General features: G+C 38.3%; 1 protein-coding gene across 3 annotated transcripts in view; it reads right to left on the reverse strand.

Annotated features, from left to right (window-relative positions):
• The window catches only part of POLD3 (DNA polymerase delta 3, accessory subunit), a 42,253-nt gene that overhangs the window by 19,885 nt on the left and 8,005 nt on the right, over positions 1-14,363 (reverse strand). For all 3 annotated transcript variants that reach the window (XM_008526141.2, XM_070624174.1, XM_070624175.1), the window contains exons 3-7: positions 12,628-12,730; positions 8,152-8,191; positions 6,247-6,379; positions 2,295-2,559; positions 516-588 (exon numbers count right to left, since the gene is read on the reverse strand). In XM_008526141.2, coding sequence (XP_008524363.1) covers positions 516-588; positions 2,295-2,559; positions 6,247-6,379; positions 8,152-8,191; positions 12,628-12,730 — 614 coding nt within the window. The remainder of the gene's footprint in view (positions 1-515; positions 589-2,294; positions 2,560-6,246; positions 6,380-8,151; positions 8,192-12,627; positions 12,731-14,363) is intronic.

A 14,363-nucleotide genomic window follows, 5' to 3' on the forward strand; every position in this document is an offset into this window, starting at 1 on the left:
CCTTCTAATTCACACTGAGGGCTATCTAGTTCATTCCTATGAGTAATCTGCAAAAATAACTACAGAAAGGCAAAGGATTTCTTTTGGAGCCCCTTGGGAGACAGGTAACGGTGGTCAAATCAGGCAAACTGACCCCAGCATCCAAGATATTAACCTCAACACTACACTGCCTAACCAGGCAGCCTCTCTTTGATTTCAATCACCCCTTTTCAAGAGCCCTATGAAACAAGTATTTAGTTCTCTTTTCAAGGCAGGAGGTAAAAATAGGAATAGTAAACTATCCTCCAAGAGATCTAAACTGAACCCAGCTCTCCCTTAAAACCCGAGTGTTCCAGTTGGGTTACTTTTATCAATATATTGGTCAGTAGACTGCAAATTTATGTTAGGATGCAGGAGTGCTACATGGTAGTGTACAGATGGGTAAAAACTGGACAAGGTAGCTTTCACCTCAGATATAATAAGTTATTAATGTTAACAGTCATGTATTAGTCAAAAGAAGGTAAAAAAATGCTTACTCATAGCAGCTTTTCCAAAAAAATTGCTCATTGCATTCCCTTTCCCTGGTGCCTTGTTGCCTGCCGAAGATGCCTAAAAGCACAAACAAGAAAATGCACATGATTTTTTTCTAATGTTCAGGCTGCTCTTCAAACAGCAGTCAAAAAATCTCTTCAATAGCAGAGCACACCGTTGTGATGGTACCATCTCTACATAATCATGCTGAAATGTGTAAGCATTAGATATAAGAACAAATCCAGACCACACAGATCTGGCGTTAATCTCCAAAGCTTAGTTTCTCATAGTTTTTATAAAATTATTATTCATTAATGTGTCTAAACTTTTCTTGAGTATATTTAAAAACTACTTAACTTGACAGAATTAAAACAGATCAGAGGCAGTATGGTACACAATGGGGAAAAACCTCCAAAACATTACATTTGTAATCATCAAAAGTGGATTTGAATGCTGGTTCCAGCACTTAATAGTAATATGACATAAAGGCGAATTACTTAAGTCTAGGCCTCAGTTTCACCAGATACAAAATGGAGATGATAGTATCTCCCTCACGGAATTGATAAGAGGATTTAAACAGAGATCAAACAATTGGTGGGGCCGGCCCCATGGCCACAGCGGTTAAGTTCATGCGCTCTGCTTCAGCGGCCTAGGGTTTCGCTGGTTTGGATCCTGGGCGTGGACATGGCACCACTCATCAGGCCATGCTGAGGCAGCATCCCACATAGCACAACCAGAAGGACCTACAGTTAGAATATACAACTATGTACTGGGTGCTTTGGGGAGAAGAAGAAGAATAAAAAAGATTGGCAATAGATGTTAGCTCAGGTACCAATCTTTAAAAAAAAAAAAAACTAGTGGCACACAGTAGGAGTTCTAGCAATGTTACTGTTTTCCCTCCACCTCTCCTCTCCTTTCCCAAAGTGGAGCTTTAAAATGACAACGATGGTAATATTTGTAATAACAATAATTATGCTTTTCTGGATTATTTTTTAATAGTATCTTAATGAGACTTTTGTTTCTTTTTTTTGGTGAGGAAGATTGGCCCTGAGCTAACATCTATTGCCAATCTTCCTCTTTTTTTTCCCCTCTCCCCAAAGCCCCAATACATAAGTTGTATATCCTAGTTGTAAGTCCTTCTAGTTCTTCCATGTGGGATGCCGCCACAGCATGGTTTGATGAGCAGTGTGTAGGTCCATGCCCAGGATCCAAACCAGTGAACCCCAGGCCACCGAAGCACAGCACTATGCCACCAGGCTGGCCCCCTTAATGAGACTTTTCTTAAGTCAATGCACTTAAGTTAGGTCAGATGACTGAACAACAAAAAAAAACTAAGGGAAGAGAATGAAGAAAAAAAACCAAGAAAATTCATAAAATAGAACAAGAATGTTAAATATACTAGGAAGGAATGCATGCATGGCAAAGTCCAGAATATAACATGTTCCCAAAATGACATATTTCTAATATACAATTCTTTGTACTTTACAATTTTCAAGGTGTTTTCCACATGCATTATTTCAACTGGCTCTCACAACAATCTCATTATGCACACAAGGCAGGCATTACCATTTTACAGGAGAATCTGAGGCTTGGTGAGAAGCATTATCAAAAGAAAAAGGACTATTTCAGGTGAGAATATCAAGAATTAAAGGATTCAAACTAAAGTAGAAAAATTAAAACTAAATAGCCAAACCTCATACATAATTAAACTACTACCACTGTGTCTACTAATGCTTTTCTAGTTACTCACTCTAAGCTGTGAAGGCATATCTTTGAAGACTTACATTTGTAACCTCTTTAGCCTCTGTTTTGGTTTCCTTGTTGGCATCTTGGATTTTTGAAGCAGCTTTAGAGGCAAACATTCCCATAATCCCTTTGGGCTGCTGGGAAGTCTGTTTGGAGGTAGGTGGGCCATGACCATTGGCGGTCAATTCGTTACTGGCTTGTGTCTCACTTGACATCTGAAGATTTGTCTGCTCGAACTTTTCAGAAGATGAGGATTCAGCAGGAGTTCTAGGGACTGCAGCTGCACACTGTATGGCACTAAACCTGGGGACAGAAATGTTACATTAATGTCAATATCAAACTTTATTTTCAAACTCTTGCTTCTTTCACACAATACCTTCTAACGCTAATACTATAAAATTAGAAAACTTTAGAACAAGAATGGATTTTAGAATTTATTTTGGGCAAAACTCTCATTTAGATAAAGAAACAAGTACTGGAGAGAAGTGAATGATTTCCTATGTTATACATCTAGTTAGTAATAGAACTAGAATTGGTCTCAGTTGTCTTCAACTATACCATATTGAGTATTTTTGCTTTTTTGAAAAAAGCATCCTAATGCAAAAGTAGGAGTATACCAAACAATAACAAAAGATTAGTAATTTCACCATCCTTAGGAAACCAAATGGTTATCTCTAGTTTTCAAAGACTTTCACCTTATAGGGCTAGATATTCAATAAATACTAACTGAATCAAAATTAAGAGCTTTAAGTATTAACAAATTTCCTGGCAACTGTCCCTTTCATGCCTTAAAACATGGAAGAAGCTGGGAAAGAGCCACTGGCTCTTACAATTTGTGGTCCTTTACATTTGTTAATAATTTCTAATAATTCTAACTAACGGCACCAGATAAGTATGCCAAAAGCCAAGTGAAGAAATTTGGAACAGTTTGCACGGCATATTAAAGGGAATTCTCATCTCTTCTTCTCTAATCCCTGTAGATCTGACGGTTTCACACAAATCCATAACATAATGTCCCACACTGTGAATGAGTAACTGATCCAGCCTTCTCAAATGGCTGCACTTAAAGCAAAGTTCCCTAACTTTTTCTAACAAAGAAGATTTTACTCCCCCCAAGTCTTTTGCTTATTGGGGTGTGTGAGAGTTCCTCATTTTTTGTATTTCAGGTACTCAGCACAAGACCTGGCACGTGGAAATATATGTTGAAAGAAAAGATTAAGTTACTGAAAGTGAGTCTTCTGGCTTCTCTCCCTTTTTCACTGTATCACCTCAACTTGGGATGAGAGAAGACAGCAGTTAAGAAACTACGTGGTGATAGCAATTATAGATCAACAGGGCAAAGCTTCAAGATTAACTGCTAGAATAACTGGCCTAAGAAAAAAATTCCTGATAAATCCTTTAATTTCAGAAGTAACTTTAGACTAAGTAGCCCCAAAGCTAGAGTCTACAGCTCCAAAAATCTTCCACTGATTTATTATGGTCCACATCAGAAAACCCTACATTAACACAAATATTTTGTGCATCAGAGTTAAGAACAGACGGAAACCATTTCCTTTCACCCACCACTCTTCCTCTCTGGCTTTGCAGTGCCTCCATGTACAAGGAAAAGAGCAATGTTTTATTTCACTGTCAGCATCTAAAGTTGGCCCCAAGACAAGTCTTTCTCGATCTGGTCTACATTCCACACCTTAGGGTCAGGACCAGGAACTGGCAATGAGGAAGAGACCAAGTCAGGCTGGGAACATGTCCGAAGAGAGAAGAATCTGCTCAGTCCTAAAGTTTCAGCTCTCTTCCTGTCACAGCACTTCTTAAAACACACGAAACAACGAGTCACATCTCAGCTGGCCTACAATTCTCAGGACCAAATACCAACTTCTTTCTTGGAGATAAATTCTTCACATTTCTACCGAGGATACTTTAAGTATTTAAGTCAAGTTTCATTAAAGTGCTTCCTGTTAGCACATTTCTACTTGCCATGTTTATTTTAGAGATCCCTGTGCAAACTTCATTTTGAATTTTTGAGTCACTTTTATTCGTTTGCTTACTTGCTAGATACAACAGAAGAACTGATTTTTAGAGCTTGACATGCCACAACTAGATTTTAATACAAATTGTTTTTGAAATCTAATAATATAATTACATAAACATATCAGGGTGTTAATGTTTTCTTGTAATCCTTCCCTAAAAGACATCAGACTTATAAATTACTACTCTCTGGCTATATTTATTTATTTATTAAATATCTGTATGCCTATTACACTCAAGGTTTTGTGCTAAAGAAAAAAATACCTAATGTCTATCATTAATTCATTCAATAATTATTTACTGAATGCTTACCATTTGCCAGGTCTCACTTTGGGTATACAGCGGTTAACAAAATAGACACAATCCCTGTTCTAATGGAACTTACAGGAACTTGTTTGGCAATTCTATACCTATTTCTCCTGATAGACCTGGCTTTATTAGTTATCCCATCTCACCCAGTATCTTCAACCATTTCCTCTTTTATGCCTCTTCCCTAACAATACAAGTTCAAGGCATTCTCAACTTTAAAAATGTATATATACTCCCTTAGTCTTAATTCTTCTTTAGCTGCCTCTTTTTCCTCCATCTTACAGTTAAATTTCCTGCAAAGAATTGCCCATATTTGCTGTCTCACTTCCTCATGTCCCCATCTACTCAGCTGACCAGAATCTGGTTACTCCACTGAAAATGCTCTTACCAAGGCTGTCACTAAATCCAACAGACACTTTTCAGTTCCTATTTTATTTAGCTTCTCAGTAAGGTTTGATATTCTCAACCAGTCCCTCCTTTTTGGAACTCTTTCCTTACCTTTTAGAATCCCATATACTCTCATGATTTTCCTCTTATCTCTGGCTGCTCCCTGTTAGGCCCCTCTTTTTCTGCTCCTCCCTTAAAAAATGGCTATCACTTAAACAGTGTTTACTATGTGCCAAGCACTGTCCTAAGTGCTTTACACATATTAATTCACTTAATTCTCTACAACCCTGTGAGGTTGGTACTATTGTTAGCTTCATTTTACTGATGAGGAAACTGAAGCACAGAGAGGTTAAGTCATTTGCCCAAGGTTACACAGGTAGTAATTGTGGCCTGGAGTTTACTTTTTGCCCTTCTTTCATTTTATACATTCTCTCTGCCTGACTGTATCAAATGCTGTGGTCCAATTAAATTACCTGTTTTTTCTGACTCCAAAGTCTCTCTTCTCATTCCAGATTTCTCTCCTTAGCTCAAGACTCACCTCTCTATTGCAAAGGACAGCTCCAGTTGAACTCCCCACAGACTTCTCAAACTCAACACGTCCAAACACAATTCATCATTTTTCCCTCTCTTCCAAAGCCTGCTCCAGCTCATATATTCCCTTTCTTAGAGATAGCACCAGCACTCATCGAGTTGCCCAAGTCAGAAACATGGCCATCATCCTCAACACCATGAACACACCTACACACACACCAGCAGCAGAGCCATGACTCAAGCCCATAACATCAATTTCCAAAATGCACATGCATTATAGTCCATCACCTCCCTGTGCTGTGAACAACACAAAAAATGAGCAAGGTCTGCTCCCAGCTGTGGAAGCTCAATTGCTTTTGGACACAAGGTAGAGGGATATCAAATTAGGACAGTTTTTTGGAGGACAACATTTAAACTGGTTCTTGAAGGATGGGTATGATTTAGATAAGCAGAGACTGGGGTAAGGGAGTAACAAGGGGCACAACAAACATTTCTGGTGGCAGTGACAGGATAAATACATGAGAAATAGATTTATGGGGAGTCCACTAGGGTTTTCAATATGGGTTGTGGCTGCTATTTTTTACCTTATGATGTACTAATAAAACCAGGCATGTGTCTTACTGCAAGATAAATGGGGTTTTACTAGACTTGGCATTCACTCTTAAGAGGCAGCCACTGTGTAAACATCTTACAAAATCAATTCGTAAAGAAGCCCACAAGGAACATTAAGGAGCTCACTTGCTGCAGTTCTGCAAGTTGCTTTTAAGGATGTCATAGTCGGTATTGAACAGAGGCCCACTGTCCTTTAGCATGGCTTTCTGGATGCTGTACACATGGATGCTGGCAGTCACAGCTAGCTTGGACTTCACTGCTACAAGTCAACAGGAAAAGCAGTCTGTTAATACACAAACTTCATAGCGTGCGGGGACTTTAACAAGAAACCCTTCTGCATTAAAGCCATTTGCAATCTGTGGTGGTCCAAAAAGTTCTAAAAGGCCAAATAGCTACATATACAGCCTAACATCAACTCTTCTGTCCATGACGGGGACATTATGACAAGGTAGGTGGTGGTGAGTCAGTTCTAAGTACAGCACCTGTGAGGGTATCACTCATCTAGTGGACACTCAGTAAATATTAATGAATGATTGATGATGACCATGATGTTCTTTTTTTCAGTTAGGAAAGAATCTTACACTCTAGCATATAATTAAGGAATAAGTAATTTCTATCTAAGAAGACTCACTTATGAAATTCAATTTTAGTTTACAAAAAGCAACTCTGTAACAAAAATACTACTAACCAGGTAAGTCTGCAGAGGAAAAACACAAAAGAACATCACAAGAACAAATTTTAGGTTCCATGAAGGAAGGGACTGTGCCTAACTTGTTCCAAGCCTCTAGTGCCTGGCTCAGATTAGATGCTCACTACATATCTATTGAATGAATAAATCTTGCTTTGTCTACCACAATGGAAATTCAAAAAGAAAACAATGGACTTCTCCACCACCCTGAATACCTCAAAGTTAATTTGTAAGAAACGATTCCCCTGGCAGGAGTCTTTATATACAAAGTATGACAGTACAGGTTTTTTTGTGGTTTTTTTTTGAGGAAGATCAGTCCTGAGCAAACTGCTGCCAATCCTCTTTTTGCTGAGGAAGCCTGGCCCTGAGCTAACATCCGTGCCCATCTTCCTCCACTTTATACATGGGACGCCTACTACAGCATGGCTTTTGCCAAGCGGTGCCATGTCCACACCCGGGATCCGAACCAGCGAACCCCGGGCTGCTGAGACGCGGAACGTGCGCACTTAAGCCCTGCGCCACCGGGCCGGCCCCCAGTACAGGTTTTTGTCTTGAGACATAGGTCCAAGATCACATGGACTCCCCACTGTTAGAAAATTTCTTTGAATTGGTTTTTAAAAAATGGAATAGTAGGGGCCAGCCCTGTGGCCAAGTGGTTAAACTTCTGTGCACCCTGCTTTGGCAGCCCCAAGTTTGGGGGTTCAGATCCTGGGTATGGACCTACTCTACTCCTTGGTGGTTCTGTGGAGGGATTCCACATACAAAGTAGAGGAAGACTGGCAAAGACATTAGCTCAGGGCTAGTCTTCCTCAAGCAAAAAAAAAAAAATAAGAGGATAGGCAACGGATGTTAGTTCAGGTGAATCTTCCTCACACACACACAAAAAAAAACCCAGAATAGTAGCATTAATAGTCTTGAAACAGGTGGACAAATTTAATTTACAAGTTATATTAAGTCTTTCTGACTTTAGAAAAGCATTCTTTAATCTTCTTCCTAAAAATATTGTTATGGAACACAACACAATATTTAGAGACTACTGTCTTTTTACAGCTGATGAGGTGTTCCATATGGTATTCATGAGAGGTTTTGTATGTCTGTCACAAGCTTCGAAATCCTGTGATAAAAGTGCTTTATTTATGTCAGCAGCTATTGGCCTTAAAAATGGGAAGTTAGGCAGATGTAGTATCATATTTTAACATGTTTGAGAAACTACTAATAAAAGGAATAAACGGCTCTTCAGTTAAACAGCTACATATATTACATGAGATGTCAGGGGCAGATTTTTTATTGTGCTTACATTAATGCCATAAGAGGAAAACTTGCTAAATCACTGAAACACTTACCTTCCAATTTATCTTCTCTCACTACTGCAACCTTGTGGCACTGTAAGGAAATAACACTTCATTAGTGTTGAACGTAGTACAACTTGCAATTTTAAAGTTTCCTTAACAATAATTCAATTGCCCTTAGTTGTGAAATTAGGAAGATTAGGTAACCCTGAAAATAATACGTTATATTTTAATAAAGTCAGACTCATTTTTAACTTGCTTACTTTAAAGGTTCTCAATCGGGGTAAGGAAAATGATAGAGCATAGATACCAATACAAAAAAACCCCTCAAATCAGTGTGAGGAAAAGAGGATTTTTTAGTAAGTGATGTGATGAGAATTACTGTACAATCATACGGAATCAGATAAAAATTGGATCTCCCATGCCATACAACAGAATAAATTTGAAATGGATCGGAGATCTAAACATAAAGAATGAAATCATACATGCACTGCAAGAAAATATGATTGAATCCTTCTATAAATGATATAAACTGAGAATGAGGAAAAGTTTCCTAACTATAATTCAAAATCCAGAAATAAATGAAATAATTCATAAAAACTAACAAAGAACTTTTAGTTGACAAAAAACCTTTAACCAAAGTACAAAGACAAGTGATAAAGTAGGAAAAATATCTGCAACTTATATCACAAAGGGTTAATATATAGTTTCTAAAACAGAGAAAACAAAGACTAAAAATCCTTTAGAAAAATGGCCAAGATATATGAACAGATGGTTCACAGAAAAAGAAATGCAAATGACCCTGAAACATACGGCAACACGTGCTATGTGGAGACAGGTACTCTCATACATTGTTGGTGGGAATGAAAAATGGAAAGGTATTTGGCAGTACCCAACAAAGTACATATGCATCCTACTTCTAGGAATGTAACTCTAAAATACACTGGCAAAAATACACAAAACACATATCCATTAAGTTATTCACTACAGCACTATTTGTAATAGCCAAAAATTGTAAATAACTCAAATGACTATGAATAAGGAACAGGTGAATAAACTAAGGTATATCTATCCATGTAGTATCATGTGGCTGTCACAAGGAATGAGGAATATTTCTATATCTGCTATGGAGTGATGCTATGCTAAAGATCTACTGTTATGTAAAAACAAAGCAAAGTGCAAAACAGGATGTAAAATATAAAAACTTTTACCTAAGAAAGGGCAGTAATATGAATATATATTTGCTTATATTAAAAATATACATAACAACAAAAACAATGAAAGAATGCAAAAGCAATAAAAATAGTTACCTCTAAGGGAAAGAAGGGAACCTAAAAACTGAAAGTGGGGGAAAAAATTTAAATTTAACTAGATACTGAGTTGGTGGCTTAACCACAGAGAGGAATTATTTCAAGTGATTCTAAAACACAGGCTAATTGTGCATCCCTAATAGGATATATCCTATAGACAAAAAGATCTGCACAGAAATTTTAAACTGTTTTCAGTAATCATATTGTTAGAAAAAATATTGGGGTTTTCATAATGCGCTTTCTCTTAAAAAAAAAAAGGCATTCCTAAAAACGTCATCTGTACATTTTTGTACAATGCAAATCTGTACAATAAAAATTACAGAGCTTATGAGAAAGACAACATTAGGAGCTAACCACTCAAATCTATGTAACTTTGTAACAAGAGCCCTAAAAACAATAATTGGTACCATCAGGAAAACATCTGGGCAGCGCAGACAGTTCTGTGTGGTTAAATGCTGCCTCAGGGGAGACTGAAAATGCACAAAAACGACACAGTGGAAATGCCAGTTTGCTGGTGCTAAAACACCACAGACCAGAGTAGAGCTCTGACTCAGTGGGTTCCTGTTAAGGTGGACACAGGAGTAAGTTCAGCATCCACAAACCCAGAGCCTGGCTGGGGATAAGCCCCCTGAGTTTTTTAGCAGTTAAAGAGAAAGGGGAAATATGATTAGTTGATGAGAGAAAGTTCTTCTTTATTGAAAAATTCCAGCCAATAAATCCAGAAGGAATGACAGAATTAGAACACCACCATTTTGTAGCACCTAGTGAATTAATGATCTAGGCAATGAGAAAAATCAATCTTAACTAAAATCACTAGATGAAAAGTTAATGAGAAATTTCATAAAGAATGGATCAGGCCGACAACCTCTAACATCACAAAAAGAGAATCAACCAAACATTCCTTTGAAATTTTCAACTAATTCTCTGAAGACTCTCAGGATGAGATTAGGCGGCTTTCACTTTCTATGCACTGCTGTTAAACATTTTTACAATAACAATGATCATCGGAAAAATAAAAATTACTTATAATTTAAAAAATCCATACAAGATCTATAATGTCTTTTTTCTTTCTAGAAACACTTAAAATCTAAAAAAGAAATTAGAAGGAACAAGAACCAAACCTGACATTACGCTTAATCATCTGCCTTTCCTTAGAAGGGCTCTCTTTGAGACAAAAGGCACGGGTAAGCATCTACACTGGTCAGTAATTCTACAGGCTTCCACAGAGCTGCCCTATGGGGCTGCCAGAAGGGAGAGTACAGAGCTCCAAACTTCTCACAACCACTTCAACCACAGTAACCTTATTCAATAGATTTTATATATTAGGATTCTGATTAAGATGTCATTTGAAAAAGCATTCTGCTGTTTTAAAAAAGGTGGGCGGAATTTAAATGCCCTCAAATTTAGAAACAGCCACAGCATAGAAATTTTTAAGTGATTATGGACTACACATCATTTTGAGCAAGCCACAGCATAGAAATTTTTAAGTGATTATGGACTACACATCATTTTGAAAAAGAGTTTCAAAAGAATGCCCTGAGGAACACAATTTGAATGCCTTTCAGGAGTTCATCCAAGAATCCCCTACACCCTGAAGACCAACCCCAAAGACCACGGAAGGATCTGAAATTAAGAACTTATGTCATACGGGTCAGAATAAAAATCTACAACTTTATCTTAAAACATAAATCCTTAACCTTGCACCCTGTTCCAGAAGATGTGTTAACACTCAAAATTTTATGAATATGTCAATATTTTTCCTCCAGATTCTCAAAGGAATCGGTGACCAAAAAAAGAATAAAAAACACTGCTTCAGAGGAACACAATGAATCCCAGGTAAAGAAGTGACTATGATTAGACTGAAGGTATTGGTGAAACTAAAGAAAAAGACTGAAGAGGGCTGGTTAACTGGAAACAACGGAAAGAAGACATTCAGATGCAAACTTCAGCAGTATCCATTCAAGAGCCTGTATGGAGATGATTCTGATGGCAGGTTTATGTCCAAGAGCAAATGAATCCCGGCTGCTTAATTTTGTGTTTCAGATGTATAATGGCATCTGATTCTACCTACACATGCAAATATCTTGATTATTATCTGGCTGGCCAAATAGCTTACCAACAAAGAAAGAATATGTTGGTCAGAAAATATAAGGATCTGATCCCCCTAGCAGTTTTATTTCTCCTTGTAAATTATTAATTTGCCATTCCAGTTGTAAATCTCTCATACTTGGGACTCTACTGCTACAAGACAAATCCAGTGAGTATTCTGATAAATCAGGCTTCTGAACTTCTGAGTCTGAGGGAAAGTCAAAAGGGAAGAGGAAAACTTATATATTAGTGCATCTCTGAGAAGAAGCCCTGATCCCTGGGCTAAGTTCTACAGGGCTGGTTGTGGAGGTAGCGGGAGGTAAAAGGTTTGGGGATGTGAGAACAGAGGAGGTGCGCCTTACTTTTAGGAAGAAGCCAGAGAGGAGGAATTATCAAAGTTCCCAAGGATGAGTCTGGTGCAGCAGAAGGAATGAGTTATCTGTGTAGAGCTTCTGGTGCCCACCAAGGCATGGGAGTAGTAAAATGATCCCTGTGCTCCTGGGAAGGAGATGGAACCAGCTAAGAGAAAGTCAGCAGACCTGAGAAAGCTTTGCAGTTAGGATGATGACAATGCAGCAGTGACGTGTGTTGATGAACGACCAGATACCAGATGGGACCACAACAAAACACTGGAGGATAACGATGTTCCCAGATCACGTCTCTGCACTGCATTAGCTCAGCCCCCTGGCGAAACCCCCATCCTTCAGCCACTTAGACATAAGCCTACCAAAATGAGAGCTCAAATTAAAATCAAGTTCAGTTAAAAAAAATAAAATTGTACTTTCTGAACACATGAGTTTGCGGCTTGACATTTAGACAGGCTGGAAATTAACCACCATTGTCCCCAATATACCTGCAAGAGGAAGAAGGAATAACAGAAGCAGTCTCCCAATGTTTCACTGCCTAGGAAAATTACATAATAATGATATAGTGTCTGCATCACAGCCAAGATAGTACCCAAACTTCTCAGTGATAGGTTTACTTTAAAAATTCAAAATCATCATCATCTTCAAGTAACTTTTTGGAACTTCCATAATACTAAATTTTGTTGTTTTTTTCCCAATGTTATGTTATATCACGCTGTTTACAGCTCAAACACATTTAAGCTCTTTATAAGGTTCTGAGAACTTACAGAATGTCCATTCTGAATGAGACTGCCGGACACTAAATAGGTGACATGAAGTTGGGCTCCAGAATTTTCCTTTCGCTTCCTTTCAACATAATCATACAGCATCCTGTTCCAAACAAAAGGACATGTCAGTCATTACTAACAGTTTACCTCATCAACTCTTAATTCATGACTTAAAGTTAGATATATTGGGGGCTGGCCCTGTGGCCAAGTGGTTACGTTCTTGCACTCCGTTTCGGCGGCCCAGGGTTTCCTCAGTTCGGATCCTGGGTGAGGACACGGCACCGCTCAACAGGCCACGCTGAGGCGGCATCCCACATGCCACAACTAGAAGGACCCACAACTAAAAATACACAACTATGTACCAGGGGGCTTTGGGGAGAAAAAAAAGAAAAATAAACTCTCTAAAAAAAAAAAAAGTTAGATATATTAAATATAACAGTCCAAATTTTCTACAGTATATTTTTGCTCAGTCTATGGACAGAGTTTAAAAAAAGACAGATTTTAGATGGGACAGGGGAGTTGGGGTCAACTTGTATTGAACTGGCAAAGAGACCAAGCAACTGAAATAAAAGAAATCTAATAATAGGTCAAGAGGGACTGAACCTGCATTAAAACAATGGCAATGACATATAATGGATGGAACAATGAATTAAGAATAAGTTCAGTCACTCTCTACCTACGTGATCCTGGATAAGTTAATTTTTCTAGGCCTCTTAATATCCTGAGATACAAAATGGAAGGCCTGTACTAGATCAGTGATTCTCTTAATCTGGGATTCGTGTGGCCATCTATAACCCTCCAGCCCCAAAACTGTAAGCAAAATGTGTTTTTTGGGGCAGAGACAGTTCAGGATTTTCAGTAGATTCTCAAAAGGATTATTCCAAAAACATTAAGAACTACTATGTAGATGATCACAAATGTCCAGCTCTGAAATTCCAATTTTACAATTATTCAGATTCAATGCTGTTCCAGAAATGTAGAATGTAACACTTATTCACAATGTCCAGTATTCAGAGCATTCATTAACCTGAGATTCCCAAACACTCAATGTAAAAATAATGCTGCTTTTAGTAACAACTCTAAACATCTTTTTATCCTCAAGATCCAGCAAGTATCAGAAGTTGGCTTCCCTCAATAACTGACAGTTTAACAAAACAACAACAAAAGAGATATACCATTTATGTCTTTTATTTCAAAAAATATTTACTGAGTCTCTATGACATGTCATATTTCTGCCAAGAACAGTTAGAAACTCAAAAATTCACAGAAACTCAGCCTACACTGTTGAGCACTCTCTTTTTGAAGCGTGCCCTCTCTTAGCTTCCATGATCCCATCCCCATTGGGCCTCCTGCGACGACTCTAACTGCCTCTGCTCCCATTCCTGCACAGACTTGACTGCCTCCTCCTTTTCTGTACTGTTCGGATTCTCTCTTCAGCTACCTTTTCACTCTACATTTCAGAGTGGCCAACCGTCTGGTTTGCCTGCATCTGAGGGGTTTCCTGAGACATGGACTTTAAGTGATAAAACCGACAGTCCTGGACACAGCAAGATGGCTGGTCACCTTACCACATATTCTCCTTGGTCTATTTCATTCATCCTCATGGCTTCATTTATTCCTGACAACATCATCTGCTCAAACCACCCAAGCCAGAAATCTGGGAGTCATTATCCTTCACATCTCCTTATCCAGTGAGTTGCCAAGTCTCATCAGTTTTCCCTCCCAAGTAATTCTTG

Source organism: Equus przewalskii, chromosome 6, assembly GCF_037783145.1.
Source record: "Equus przewalskii isolate Varuska chromosome 6, EquPr2, whole genome shotgun sequence".
Lineage (NCBI taxonomy): Eukaryota > Metazoa > Chordata > Mammalia > Perissodactyla > Equidae > Equus > Equus przewalskii.